The sequence below is a fragment of the Coffea arabica genome, chromosome 1e (assembly GCF_036785885.1).
Source record: "Coffea arabica cultivar ET-39 chromosome 1e, Coffea Arabica ET-39 HiFi, whole genome shotgun sequence".
Taxonomy (NCBI): domain Eukaryota; kingdom Viridiplantae; phylum Streptophyta; class Magnoliopsida; order Gentianales; family Rubiaceae; genus Coffea; species Coffea arabica.
Window position 1 is genome coordinate 36,769,693 of NC_092311.1, and position 15,619 is coordinate 36,785,311.

Here is a 15,619-nt window from a genome sequence, read left to right on the forward strand (position 1 = left end):
TGCACAAACAGGTTAGCTAACTGCAGTATTGTTAAATGACCATAATTCAGGCTACCAAAGTCCAATTGAGCTGTTTCTAGGGCCGTTGAAAAGCTAAAACCTAGCACTACAACTTTTGTGTTTTAGCCAAAATCTAATTCGGTAAGGATCAGGGTGAAAAGTCACGGTCAGATTGGGTGAAATGCCCACCCTATCCAGCGAACTCTTCCTATGGCAGTCTATGGTATTTCTGTCTTTTCTCAGGTTACACAGCTCAGATCGTGCTGAAATTTTACAGCCAACTATTTAACACCATTTCCTACAACTTTCATGTTTTAACCTAAGCTTGATTCGGTCTCTAACATACTCAAATAAATCCGTACAGAACAGGCCTATTTGGAACCCTAAAGCTGAAATTTCCGTACAAAACCGAAATTTTCCGCAAACAATCGTAACTAACCTGTATAAACTCCATTTCACACCATAACAAACTATCAATCCATGACTAAACAATAATTTATATATTAAAACAGAAAAATCCTCAATAAATAGGAAAATTAGACAACTCAACCATAACTTTTGAAATAATCCACAAAATGACATGCTCCACCACTAGAAACCCTTAATTGATCATTATTATCATGAGAAGGAAGATATCTAGACAACTCACCTTTGCAACTCTAAGAAGCAAGATAACTAGAGCTTGTTCTTCACAAATGGCTCCACTAAAAGCCTTAAACTAGCTTATCAACTCACTTTTGTGGAGAAATTTGGAATTTAAACGGTAGGTTTGCAAGATTCAAGCAAGAAAGGAAGAAAAATTGAAGAAACTTTCTCTCTTCTTTTCTCTCTAGTTGCTCGGCCAAGAAGCTTAGAAATGAAGATGGTTTTTAGTCAAAATTATTTTAGTAAAGGTGAAGAAAGACTAGTCAAAAGTCCACCATCCAATGAAAATGCAACATATGGCCTTTTTAACCTTATCTCAACTCTTTGTCTTGCAATACTTAATTAACTAGTTAACCTTTAATTAGCTCACAATACCATGTAATATAATCCCCGTATACAACTTCTCCCAATTAACCATGGTTACCACACTTATCGCACTAGCGGGTCCCACATCTACTGTACACCACCATTAACACAGAAAATAACATATATGGGAAAAATATTTTAAAAATCATATGTTCTCATAAAATTCCCAAAATATTCATATAAGAAAGAAAATATGGAATTTAGGCACACAAGACTAAAATAAATGCCTAGAAAATAAGAAAATTTTCGAGTTCTCACACTCTCTCCCCCTTAAAAGAATTCGTTCTCGAAATTTCTCACCTTGATCCACAAACAATTCAGGGTATTTCTTTTTCATATCCTCCTCCATCTCCCAGGTCGCTTCTTCGACTCCGTGGTTTTTCCACAGGATTTTCACTAATGAAATTTGTTTACTCCTCAGTTCCTTCACCTTTCGATCTAGTAAACGTACAGGTTTCTCCTCTCATCTATCTCAATCTCCTCTGGTTGCACAATATGAGTCGGGTCAGGATAATATTTCTTGAACATTGACACGTGGAAGACATCGTGTATCCGGGACAAGCTCGGCGGTAACTCAAGCTGGTATGCAACTTTCCCAACTCGTTGGAGTATCGAGTAAGGCCCTACGAATCTTGGTTGAAGTTTCTTTTCTCTACCCATCGTAACACTTCGTAGTGGTGTAATTTTAAGGAAAACACGATCTCCAACTTCAAACTCCAAATCTTTTCTTCGATTGTCCGCATAACTCTTTTGACGACTTTGAGCGGTTTGGAGTCTCTAACGAATTAACTTAACCTTTTCTTGAGTATCCTCCATCCATGGGATAACTGTTGGGTCCAAGACCTTCTTTTCTCCTACCTTATCCCAGTATAACGGAGATCGACACTTTCGTCCATAAAGAGGCTCATACAGTGCCATTTGAATCGATGAATGGTAACTGTTGTTATAGGCGAATTCCATTAATATCATATGTTGGCCCCAACTACCCCCGAAGTCTAAAACACAAGTTCTTAACATATTTTCAAGAGTTTGAATCGTTCGTTCCGACTGCCCATCCGTTTGAGGGTGATAAGTGGTACTTAGGTTCAGTTTAGATCCCAAGGTCTCCTGAAACTTTTGCCAAAACCTTGACACAAAACGAGGGTCTCGATCGGACACTATACTGACAGGAACCCCATGTAGTCTCACAATCTCCTCCATATACACCCGAGCCAATTTATCCATGGAATACTTCATATTCACAGGTACAAAGTAAGCTGATTTGGTTAACCGATCAACGATCACCCAAACGGCATCATGTCCTTTTTGTGTTCTAGGCAAACAGGAAACGAAATCCGTGGTAATGTTCTCCCATTTCCATTCAGGGATCTCAAGAGGTTGTAGTAATCCAAAAGGTTTTTGGTGTTCGGCCTTAACCTGCTGATAGACTAAACAGGAATGTACATATGAAGCAATCTCCCTCTTCATCTTATCCTACCAGTATAACCGTCGTAAGTCCTGATACATCTTAGTACTACCAGGATGGATGGTATATTTCGATCGATGGGTTTCATCCAAAATCTCCCTCCTCAAATTCTCATCCTCAGGCACTACTATTCGATTTCTAAATCTCAAAATTCCCTTAAGACTTGAATTAAAATAAAAAAATTTCCTTTTTTCTACCTTTTTCACCCACTTCTGTACCATCGGATCCTCAGTTTGGGCTTCTTTGATTCGTCCCAATAGAGTGGAGGTCACACGGATATTTCCAAAGGTTATCTTCTTATGTTCCAACCTAGGGTATCATTCTCCAACGGCTCCTATCATTTTTCACTCCTTGACCATTAACCCAGATATTTGAACCTTCCGACTAAGGGCATCAGCTACCACATTAGCCTTACCCGGATGATAGTTGATTGTACAGTCATAATCTTCTAAGAATTCCATCTACCGACGTTGTCTCATATTCAACTCCTTTTGGAAAAAAAAGGTACTTAAGGCTCTTGTGATCAGAATAAACCTCAAAGGTTACTCCATATAAGTAGTGTCTCCACTTTTTCAGAGCAAAGACAACTGCGGCTAGCTCCAAGTCATGAGTGGGATAGTTTTGCTCGTGGGTCTTCAATTTCCTAGAGGCAAAGACTATCACATTCTTATTTTGCATCAATACACACCCTAAGCCTTCTCTCGAAGTATCAGTATAAACAACGAAACTATCTTTACCATTAGACAAGGCCAGTACAGGAGCCATAGTTAACCTCTCCTTCAATTCCTGAAAACTCTACTCACATCAGGCATCCCACAGAAATCGATTATTTTTCTTTGTCAAATTGGTTAAAGGACTGGCAAGTTTCGAGAAATCCTTAATAAATCGACGATAGTAACCTGCCAACCCTAAGAAGTTTCGAATCTTAGTTTGACTCTCAGGTCTCTTCCACTCGATCACTGCCTCTATCTTCGCCGGATCTACTGCAATCCCTTCCTTCGAAATCACATGCCCCAAGAAGGAAACCTTCTCCAGCTAAAACTCACATTTACTAAATTTTGCGTATAATTGGTGATCCTTTAGGGTTTGTAAAACTAATTTCAGGTGCTGCACATGCTCCTCCCGGATTTTCGAATAGACCAAAATGTCATCGATAAACATAACGACAAATTGGTCAAGATAGGGTTTGAAAACTCGATGCATCAAATCCATAAAAGCGGCAGGGGCGTTGGTTGGACCAAAGAGCATAACAGCAAATTCGAAATGCCCATACCGAGAATTGAAGGCAGTTTTAGGCACATCTTCCTTTCGGATCAATAATTGGTAGTACCCTTGTCGAATGTCTAATTTTGAAAAGACCACTGCACTTTGCAACTGGTCAAACAGTTCGTCAATGTGGGGTAGTGGGTACTTATTCTTAACGGTTACGTTGTTCAACCCTCGGTAATCAATACACAATCTCAAGGTCCCGTCCTTCTTTTTAACAAAGAGAACAGGTGCCCCCCAAGGAGATCCACTCTCACGGATAAAATTCCGCTCTAAAAGGTCTTGTAACTGCAACTTCAACTCCTTAAGTTCAGCAGGTGCCATGCGGTATGGGGTCTTAGAGATAGGTGAAATCCCCGATAACAAGTTAATCTCAAATTCTATCTCCCTTTGCGGTGGTAGATTCACTAACTCATCAGGAAATACATCCGAATATTCGCCCACTACCGGAACATCTTCCACTTTCAACTTATCGGTGGAAGGGTTAATGAGAAAGGTTAAGAACCCTTGTGCCCCTCTACTCAATAATTTCCTAACCCGAATGCCCAAAATCATTGCAGATGAGGCTAAACTGCCCCTCACATCTAACTTTAAGGTCGCTTCCCCCGGTATACGAAATTTCACTACTTTCCTTTTACAGTCAAGTTGAGCATCATACCTAACTAACCAGTCCATGCCCAATATCACATCGTACCCCTTAATAGCTAAACTTGTCAAATTTCACAGTTTGCAAATATTTTAATAGTAACCAAACATTGGTCCCCCGTAGGCGTACTCACTTCCAATTCATAGGGCAGGTTTACAGGGGTTACATCAATCCCACACATGAATTCGGGGTTAACAAAGAAATGGGTGGCACCGGAGTCTATCAAAATCCTAGCTAGACGGTGGAAGATAGGAATCGTACCTTTCACCACCTCCGCCGAATCAAGTACAGGACGTTGCTCAAGAGAGTACACTCGCGCTGGCACCTTCGTTTTCGTCCATTCTACTTTGGCTGCCCTGAGGTCGCCTTAGAAGATTGGGTAGACCCTCTTGCCTCTTGGGGTTAAACTGGACAACTGGCTATCTGGTGCTCCGCGTTCCCACAACGTAGGCATTTCTTCTTGACGGGTTTTTACTTTAAGTGCAAGTTTAATTCCGAATTTACACCCGTTGGACTGCAAGTATACAGGTCGCAATTGTAGTACAAGATGTGTATCGGGTCGATCCCACGATGAGCAATTAAAACAATTATTAGATACTAATTTAATCTATTATTTAGACTTACAATTAATTTGAGCAGAAACTTCAGATTTTAATTCAACTACAAAAATTCTTAAATAGATAAATGCAATTTCACAATAGGAGTAGAATTCACTAAATATTAAGATCTAGGGATGTAGATTCCACATATAACACAAAAGATCTAAAACGAATGAATTTAACACTTGTTACTACTCTTGTTTAACCAAGGATTCATTTCCAACAATACCAAAATCACATTTTCATGATAATAATGGGTTAAAACATATTAGTTTTTCCTAATCTCTTGGAAAATACTAAATCTGTTTTGTGCATACCTGAAATATAGATTTTATCCACTTGAATGTATTTCTATTCTCATGAATATACTACTCAAGCTCTACTTATGTCATTCCATTATTTTTACCATTTCTCAATGAGTAAAAACAACTATAAACCTGCTATTGGTGATCAAGCAACAACAAGTAATCCAACATACACAAGTAGATAAGTTAATACAATACATAACAAGCATAAATCACAATCACTTCATATCATTTGGCCATAAGCTTCATCTACTCCCTAGATAAAGGAAATTAGCTACTCATGAATGATGAAACACTCATAACTTCATTAATGTAAATCATCAGGAATTACAAATACAAAAAGAGTAAAGAAAGTCTTAGCCAAGATATGGTAAAGCCTTCCAAAAATCTCCTTTGTCTTGAACTTAGATGATTACAAGATGGAACCTCAATTGCCCCTTGCAAGTACCTAGCTAGAGAGACTATGTTTTTTAGTAAGAATACTAGCTACGTTTTTTATGTCCAGACCTCCCTCAATGTCTCTGCATAAAAACTACTCAAAAGCTCCATTTTTCCAAGTCAAATTCTATCCTTTGATTCCCAAATCTCCACTTTGTTAGCATAGTCAAAAACCAATATTTTTGACTTGAAAATAAGCCACTTTTCTTGCCCTTTTGTCTTCTGAAGCATGTGCACCGAATTCCCTTGCATCTTATAGCTGGAAAGTGGTATGAACACAAGAGAATTGGCTGAGTCAAATTGCAGAATTTCGGCTATAAAACGCGCCTACACAAAACACGGCTACAACTCGCGTTTTTTGCACTCGCGTTTTCACTTTGACCTTATTTCAACTGCGATTTTCTCCATGATGCAGGCCGAACTGGTTTTTGTGCAAAACACCAAAGTTGTAGCCCTTTGAGTTAGCTTTCCAATTCTCTAAAAATCATCCAAATCGGAGTTTTGTAGCCTGAGATATGATCGAAATACTGAAGAGTGTCAAAACTGTCTTGAAGTGCAATTCTTCATTTGAACGTTTTTCACTTCATTTTTCTTTTCACCACTTAATTTCATCACCAAATCTCTATTTTTCACCTTATTTGCCATTCTTTGGTGATTGAGTCATCATTCCTGCATAAAAATGAAGGTTTTACCATTAAAATCACTAAAAATGCAATATTATCCACTTTTACCAAAAGTATATAATTTTACCAAAAACCTCTTTATTTTAATTATAAAACTAAATAATCAACTCAAAATTAACTAATAAAATGTACTTAAAAATACGTAAAATAAACTCTTATCAAATACCCCCACACTTGAATCATTGCTTGTCCTCAAGCAATATAAAATTCTAACCATCAATGATCCAAAAAAAATTGAAAATAAACATATGTAGTATTTCAACTCCATTTCCTTGAATCAAGGTAAATAACCCTTATGTGATCTTTCCATTAAATTTAAGTACTCATAATATCAAGCAAAGAAGAGCCAAATATACCATAATTTTTACCAATTCAACTCAACTTCTTATTTTTATCCAATTTCGCAAGCAAGCAACTCCTATAGTCAATAAAGATGCTAACTAATCTCAGGATCAACTTCTTATTTTTCTTTTAAAAAGGGATTTATCTTACTCTTTTTTTTTCATGTATATATTTTAAGGGTTAAATATTACTTAAGTTATGAAAAATGCCTTTTGACGCGAAGATCGACATTTTTAGATGAAAATCCCCGGTTACTCAACATTTCACATACTCAAGTTGCTTTTCGTACTCTTAATTTAAGTACCGTTTTACGCGAAAGTCGACATTTGTAGATGAAGACTCCCGGTTACTAAATACAAAAACTATTGGAGTAGAATAACCCCTTTTTTTTATTTATATATATATATATAATAAAATTCCCTCTAAGAATAATCATGAGAAAAGTATGACACTTATTGACCATATTAATTTCTTATCTTATAAAATCAGATAAAAAGAAGAATTTTTATCAAATATGCAAAAATATAGGCATAAGTTTCTCCACTTTACTAGATATACTTTCCTATAGATAAAAATTATAATCACATAAAAATCATTTCCAAATTTCATGAGAAAAGAAGTATCAAAACCGCATATATTTATTTTAAAAGGATAAGTGACAACATTTTATTTATTTATTATAGTTAATAACATATATGTGTATAAGATTTTGGAAAAATTTTGACAGAGTCTCCCCTTAAAAGTGGACTAAAACTCCCTGCCAGCAACCACAAGAAACACCATTTAAGCACAAGAATTATATCAAACACAACTAAAACCACAAGTATCATACATATTTCTCCCCCCACACTTAAATTACACATTGTCCTCAATGTGTAGGGAAGAAATGAAACAAAAGAAGAAAAGAAAAGAAAGAAGTACTCCCCAAGTCAATGGCTGAGATCCTTATCAGCCACTAATCACAAACCACTGTCAAAATACAAGTACCTACCACATAGAAAACAGAAAAATAAAATGAAGTTAAACATCTTAAGTTCCACAAGTTAAGATAATTAGGCAAGCAAGTTCATCAACTAAAGATAGCTTCTGCAGTGTGCCAAGTCAGTCATCCCCCTCGGCATCATCGTCATCCTCTGCATCACGATTGGGCGGTGGATGAATGCCCAAATGATCTTCAATTCGGCTTAGACGATTCCTAATGTCAGCGAACTGGAATGCAAAGTCCTCCATATGGTCAAAAAGTCGCTGCCAATTAGTTTGTGGTGGAGGAGGAGGTGGTGCTGCAGTAGAAGGTCCAGCTTCATCCCGACCATGTCTAGCCTTTTGTCTCCGCTCCTGAACAGGGCGTGGAATGTCTCCCGTGCCAATACCAAGGCGGCGAAGAGTAGTGATAGTCATCTCAGCACGTGGTGGAACATACTCCCGCCTCATTCCTTCCAACTGAACCTCAAAACGGGGAAAGATTAAAGTCAGTAGACGAGGAAATGATAGTTTGAAGGAAGTTGTCTTACGCCTCGCCGTAGGCCTAATGTGGCTGATGATGATGTTAGGCAATGAAATCCGAGCATATGGAGATGTCCGGTTATGGAACATGTAATCCAAGAAGTAGATATCGCTCTTGCGGACCTCCGTGTGCCCCGTCTTCTTTGGGGTGACATTGTGAGCCATCATGTAAATGATAAGACGATGACGAGGTTCGAATACATTTGCCAATATAGTCTCCTTTCTGGTAGAGCGAAAAGGTTGGTACTCGAGACCAAACCTAGCCATGGCCAATGAGGGATCCCACCTCCTATTCGGGGGAACAAACTCCTTCTTCAAGTCTACTGGACGTCCGTCATCCATACACCCCAAAATAGCAGCCAAATCTTGTCGTGATAAGGTGATTCGTCTTCCACGCACCCAGGACTCAACTATTTCTCCACTATGGCGCGCCTTACTTTCAATGTTGGCATAAAACTCGCGCACCAAGTCTGGGTAGTAATGGTTTGGAAGGGTGAGAATCGGAGCCCATCCTAGCTGAGCAAAAGCTTCTGAGATGTTGTACATCATCTCAACTGGTGGACTGATGTGCATCTCAAACAAAAACTCCAAATTAGCACGCGCCTCATGCCACTCCTGATTCCTGCGAGTGTTGAACCTAGCACTGTCAAATACCGATTTTCCCGCTCCACGGGAGGTGCCCTTACCAGGTCGACGGTTAACTGGTGGAGGAGAAGGTGAATTCTCCTCTTCAATCACCTCCATCTCTTCATTAACCTCCCTCTCCTCACTACTAGAGGATGAAAGTACCGCTCTTCTTCCCCTTGGCATTGTACCTAAAAAATATTTCAATTATCCACATGTACTACAACTCATTATTTGGCAACAAAAGTTCAGCATTAATCCAAATAACCTCAAATACAATTGCTCAAGTTCTAATCATTCAATGATCGTACAAGACATATTTTATGCCTAAAGTTGCCCAAAATCACCAAATTACACAAGATATGTATCAATTATAATTTAATTAGTGAAAATAGGAACAATTATGATTATAACTATTTAAAATTAACAATAATAATATGCTTTTAGCTATAATCATGTTTAGGCAAAAATTAAACTAATTAACTCACCAAATCAACCAAATTACTCACTATACACAATGCACATGCTAAAATATCATCAACTAACCATTCTTAACAATAATTAGTCATTACCAATAACTCAAAAACATCCTAAATCCATTTTCCAATTTCCTCCAAATATAGCAATTGTGAATTTTGAAAGCAATAATGACCAACAACTTGCTACATTTAAACATGTAAACATACTTAAACAATCTTAATAAGTATGAATAAAGTCAAAAATGGTCAAATACATCATCAAATTTTCGACATTAAAAGATTTCAGATAGCTTAGGATAAAAAAATATGACTTTCTAAAATCAAAAGATTTGATGAAGAAACTTACCTCAATCACGTAGAAGGATGTTTGGTGATGCTAAAAATGTCAAAAGCCCTATGAAACAACCTCCAATTGACCTCAAATTGAAGAAATTAGAGTTTAAGAACCCTAACCTTCAATCCCTCAAAAACCTGATTTTAGGTGTTTTTCTTGGATTTTAATCGGTTAAAAAGGGTATATGAAGCTCAAAAGGTGTTGGGGTGATGATTTCTAGCAAGATTATGGAGTAAAAATGAAGATTTGTGAGTTGCTTAGAAGAGAAGAAGAAAAACGCGCCTGAAAAATTAAGAAGAGAGGAAAAAATGAAGCTGAAATCGCGTTTCTGAAGGCTATATTCAGACACAGAAAACGCGACTAAAAACGCGCCTTTAACTCGCGTTTTTGAAGTCGCGTTTCCTGCACAAATCTTGCAGGACTGAAAACGCGGTTACGTATGAAAACGTGACTTAAAGTCGCGTTTATCTGTGTCGCGTTTTCCAGTTTTGCTCAGGCGAGAAAACGCGACTTCCTCCAAAACGCGACTTTAAGTTGCGTTTTAAAGGTGCGTTTTCTGTTCTGCAGGCGCAGAATTGAAAACGCGATTCTGAGAAACGCGACTTGTAGTCGCGTTTTCTTGGAAAAACGCGTTTTCTGCTTCGATTTTTAGCAGAATTTCAACTTTTGAAAAATTACAAAAGGTACCCCAATGACTCAAAATGCATCATAAATCATTTGTTTGCCAATTTTAATGACTGGAACAAATGTAAAATATTAAAAACATGCATTTTACCCCTTTATAATGAATCAAAAACACCTTTAACGCAAATCGAGGGGTTGAGTTGTTTGATCAAAGTTCGCCTTTTTTGTACTCAATTGGTCATCCTTGCCTTCAATTGCCAACCCTACATTACAAAAACAACAATTTAGCTAAAACATTGATTCAAACCACAAAATCACACCAAGTTAACAAATATAACCTAAATATTGGGTTGCCTCCCAATTAGTTCTTTTGTTTATAGTCGTTGACTCGACTCAAAAAAGTTGAATCACTTTAGAGCATTAGAGAGAGATTTTCTCCCCATGGGTCGAAACTCCCGAGCCAATCCACCATGTGGTGAACCATGCATTGATCTTCATAGTCCAATTTCCTCAAATGCCAAGGAGGAATATTAGACTTGTCATAGAGAGGCTCAACTTCACCTTGGAGTGGATTTTGCTTGTCTTTTCTGAATTGGCTCAACTTTTCACCATTTTCTTCATGGAATGGCGAATTTATTAAGCCAACTTCCATCCTTATCTTCTCCTCCTTTGTTCCTACACCATGAAAGTTAGTACCAAGGACATTTATAAATTTAACTTCTTCGGTCCTTTCTTGGTTAACCTTTTCATCATATGGCATATTAGAAACAAGAGCAGTAGGCTCTATATTCCCTTCTTTATTATCCAAATTGAATTCCAATTCCTCATCATTAACCCGTAATATAAGCTTACCTTTTTCTACATCAATTATAGTTCGTGCAGTGGCTAAAAACGGTCATCCTAGAATAATTGGCATTCTCACATCTTCTTCAATATCTAAGACAACAAAATCCACAGGTATTATAGATTGTCTTACCTTTATGAGCACATTTTCCAAAATACCCATGGGACGTGTGATTGACCGATCCGCCAATTGCAATGTAATATTGGTAGCTTTTAGCTCTTGAAGTCCCAATCTCCGGGCAACCGATAACGGCATAAGTGACACACTTGCACCTAAATCACATAAAGCATTAGAAAAATGCAATTGACCAATAGTGCAAGGAATAGAAAAACTTCCCGGATCTTTCAATTTAGGAGGGAGTTTATTCTTAATCAATGCACTACACTCTTCCGTTAATACTATCATCTCATTATCTACAATTTTCCTCTTCTTTGACATGATGTCTTTCAAGAAACGTGCATAAGAGGGAATCTGTGTTATAGCATCAATGAAAGGAATGTTAATGTGCAATTGTTTAAACATTTTGAAGAACTTTTCAAACTCCCGATCCTGTCCATCTTTCTTCAACCTGTGAGGAAAAGGTATCACATTAGAATTTAATTTGGGATGAAGTGCATCAATATCAATGATAACATGATCATTTTGACTTTCTTGCTCCCCTTCAATTGCTTGCTTCTTGTCTTTTTCACCACCTGAATTTTCAAAATCGAACCCCTCAACCGTTTTACCGCTTCTAAGAATGATTGCATTGACATGCTCTCTCGGATTCACTTCGGTTTTACTTGGTAATTCACCAGGGTTTCTATTGTTGATCACATTGGCAATTTGACCAATTTGAACCTCCAAGTTTCTGTACATCCCAGCTAATTGGTCCAACCGCCCCTCAACTCGCTCGAATCTATCCGAAGTCACCTTAGCAAGTTTTTCCACCGCAATCTCCCAACTTGGTTTAGTTTCAGCCTGTGGTTGCCTTGGTTGAAATCCCGGCGGATTGGTTGGCCTTTGTTGATTGCCTTGATCTTTCCATCCAAAGTTTGGATGATTTCTCCACCCCGGATTGTAAGTATTCGAGTAGGGATTATTTGGAGTATTTCGGTTGTAATTATTGACAAATTGTACCTGCTCAGAATCAACACACTCATTAATATCATGTTCACCTCCACAGAAAGAGCAACAAGCTACGTGTACATTAGATGAACTTGGACCAACTCCACCTTGTCTACTTAGCAATTTCATCACATTATTCATTTGAGCACTCAGCATATTGAGAGTGTCCATTTCGATCATACCTGCGTGACGTCTCGTATTACCTCTTTCATTGGCCCATTGGTAGTTATTTGCGGCCATTTCTTCTATCAAATTCTGAGCTTCTTGGGGTGATTTACCCATTAAAGCTCCACCTGCGGCTGCATCAATAATAGTTTTAGTGGAGAAAGATAAACCATTATAAAAGGTTTGTATAATCAGCCATTCGGGTAGTCCATGGTGTGGACATTTCTGTAACAAATCTCTAAACCTTTCTCATGCTTCATATAATGATTCTCCTTCCATTTGACTAAAACCAGTGATATCCATTCTTAGCTTAGCAGTCTTACCAGGTGGAAAATACTTATTCAAAAATGCCCTTGATAAATCATCCCATCCGGTGAAAGTATTAGGAGCATGAGAGTGTAGCCAAAGTTTGGCCTTATCTCTCAATGAAAATGGGAACAATCTTAACCTTATAGCATCATCACTAACTCCATTCATTTTAATTGTATCACAAATTTCCAAGAATGTAGCTAAGTGTGTATTAGGATCTTCTACAGCATTACCTCCAAATTGAGATTGTTGAACCATTTGGATAAGTGATGGCTTAATCTCAAAGTTGTTAGCATTTACCGTAGGCCTTACTATGCTTGTTTGAGATCCTTGTGTTCTCGGTAGAGCAAAATCTCGTAGAACTCGCCTATTTGCTTCATTTTCAGCCATTTCTTCTTCAAATGGTAGTTCTATCAAAATTTCCTCTATCGGTTGCCAAATCTCTTGTTCCTCTTGCTGTTGTGTGTGCCTCCTTTGTCTACGTAGTGTCCTCTCAATTTCTGGATTGAAAGGTGCGACTTCTCGAGACTCCCGGTGCATACACTACAAACAGAAATAAGGGATATTATGCAACTTCAATGGTAAAAAATTGATTATAATATAAGATTAAATATAATCTAAAAAATAAAGCTGTCTAAATTAATAAAGATGATTAGGCTCTAATATTGCCGCTCCCCGGCAACGGCGCCAAAAACTTGACGGGTTTTTACTTTAAGTGCAAGTTTAATTCCGAATTTACACCCGTTGGACTGCAAGTATACAAGTCGCAATTGTAGTACAAGATGTGTATCGGGTCGATCCCACGATGAGCAATTAAAACAATTATTAGATACTAATTTAATCTATTATTTAGACTTACAATTAATTTGAGCAGAAACTTCAGATTTTAATTCAACTACAAAAATTCTTAAATAGATAAATGCAATTTCACAATAGGAGTAGAATTCACTAAATATTAAGATCTAGGGATGTAGATTCCACATATAACACAAAAGATCTAAAACGAATGAATTTAACACTTGTTACTACTCTTGTTTAACCAAGGATTCATTTCCAACAATACCAAAATCACATTTTCATGATAATAATGGGTTAAAACAGATTAGTTTTTCCTAATCTCTTGGAAAATACTAAATCTGTTTTGTGCATACCTGAAATATAGATTTTATCCACTTGAATGTATTTCTATTCTCATGAATATACTACTCAAGCTCTACTTATGTCATTCCATTATTTTTACCATTTCTCAATGAGTAAAAACAACTATAAACCTGCTATTGGTGATCAAGCAACAACAAGTAATCCAACATACACAAGTAGATAAGTTAATACAAGACATAACAAGCATAAATCACAATCACTTCATATCATTTGGCCATAAGCTTCATCTACTCCCTAGATAAAGGAAATTAGCTACTCATGAATGATGAAACACTCATAACTTCATTAATGTAAATCATCAGGAATTACAAATACAAAAAGAGTAAAGAAAGTCTTAGCCAAGATATGGTAAAGCCTTCCAAAAATCTCCTTTGTCTTGAACTTAGATGATTACAAGATGGAACCTCAATTGCCCCTTGCAAGTACCTAGCTAGAGAGACTATGTTTTTTAGTAAGAATACTAGCTACGTTTTTTATGTCCAGACCTCCCTCAATGTCTCTGCATAAAAACTACTCAAAAGCTCCATTTTTCCAAGTCAAATTCTATCCTTTGATTCCCAAATCTCCACTTTGTTAGCATAGTCAAAAACCAATATTTTTGACTTGAAAATAAGCCACTTTTCTTGCCCTTTTGTCTTCTGAAGCATGTGCACCGAATTCCCTTGCATCTTATAGCTGGAAAGTGGTATGAACACAAGAGAATTGGCTGAGTCAAATTGCAGAATTTCGGCTATAAAACGCGCCTACACAAAACGCGGCTACAACTCGCGTTTTTTGCACTCGCATTTTCACTTTGACCTTATTTCAACTGCGATTTTCTCCATGATTCAGGCCGAACTGGTTTTTGTGCAAAACATCAAAGTTGTAGCCCTTCGAGTTAGCTTTCCAATGCTCTAAAAATAATCCAAATCGGAGTTTTGTAGCCTGAGATATGATCAAAATACTGAAGAGTGTCAAAACTGTCTTGAAGTGCAATTCTTCATTTGAACGTTTTTCACTTCATTTTTCTTTTCACCACTTAATTTCATCACCAAATCTCTATTTTTCACCTCATTTTCCATCCTTTGGTGATTGAGTCATCATTCCTGCATAAAAATGAAGGTTTTACCATTAAAATCACTAAAAATGCAATATTATCCACTTTTACCAAAAATATATAATTTTACCAAAAACCTCTTTATTTTAATTATAAAACTAAATAATCAACTCAAAATTAACTAATAAAATGCACTTAAAAATACGTAAAATAAACTCTTATCACTTCTCCTTTCTCCAACAGTTATCTTCCGTGTGGTTTGGCTTCCCACAAAACCCACACGGGTCACGAGAAACAGTGGCTGAGCTTCCTTGTGAGGCACTTCTCTGTTGGCCTCGCCCCGTCTGGCCATCCCTTGGCGGAGTCCCTCTCGCCGTTCCCGAAAATCGTCCTCCAACTCCCCTTCCAAATTTAGGAGGGATACTCTTATCTTTCTGAGTAGAACTATTCCCCAAAAATTCACGTTTTCTAACTTGGAAATTTCGAACTTGAAGCCTTGCGTTCTCAGCCCGCAAAACCTTATCCACAACGTCATTGAAAGTGTTAATTTGGGTCACGGCTAAATCTTTTTGGATTTTCACATTTAACCCCTAAATAAAACATTGTACCTTTTTTTTCAGTCATAATGAGATCAGGGGCAAATTTAGCTAATCGGGTAAACTGGCTCTCGTATTCGGC

The 15,619-nt window shown here is 37.4% G+C and overlaps 1 protein-coding gene and 1 non-coding gene across 2 annotated transcripts; one reads left to right on the forward strand and one right to left on the reverse strand.

Annotated features, from left to right (window-relative positions):
• Window positions 1-11,214: 11,214 nt before the first annotated feature.
• LOC140016837 (uncharacterized) lies at window positions 11,215-12,482 on the reverse strand. The gene is made up of 2 exons (XM_072070857.1): window positions 12,453-12,482; window positions 11,215-12,282 (listed from the first exon to the last, which is right to left on the reverse strand). The coding sequence occupies exons 1-2, from the start codon at window positions 12,480-12,482 to the stop codon at window positions 11,215-11,217; spliced, it is 1,098 nt and encodes a 365-aa protein (XP_071926958.1).
• A 158-nt stretch (window positions 12,483-12,640) lies between these two features.
• On the forward strand, window positions 12,641-12,747 carry LOC140022422 (small nucleolar RNA R71). Its single transcript, XR_011826408.1, has one exon. It is a non-coding gene; the product is annotated as a small nucleolar RNA R71 (small nucleolar RNA).
• Window positions 12,748-15,619: the final 2,872 nt, after the last annotated feature.

Excerpts from the sequence above, each read along its gene's own strand:
- LOC140016837 (XM_072070857.1), bottom strand. The coding sequence starts at position 12,482 with ATGAAAGAGGTAATACGAGACGTCACGCAG. Across the intron at positions 12,283-12,452 it reads TAATACGAGACGTCACGCAG|GTACAATTTGTCAATAATTA; the intron begins GTATGATCGAAA and ends GATTCTGAGCAG.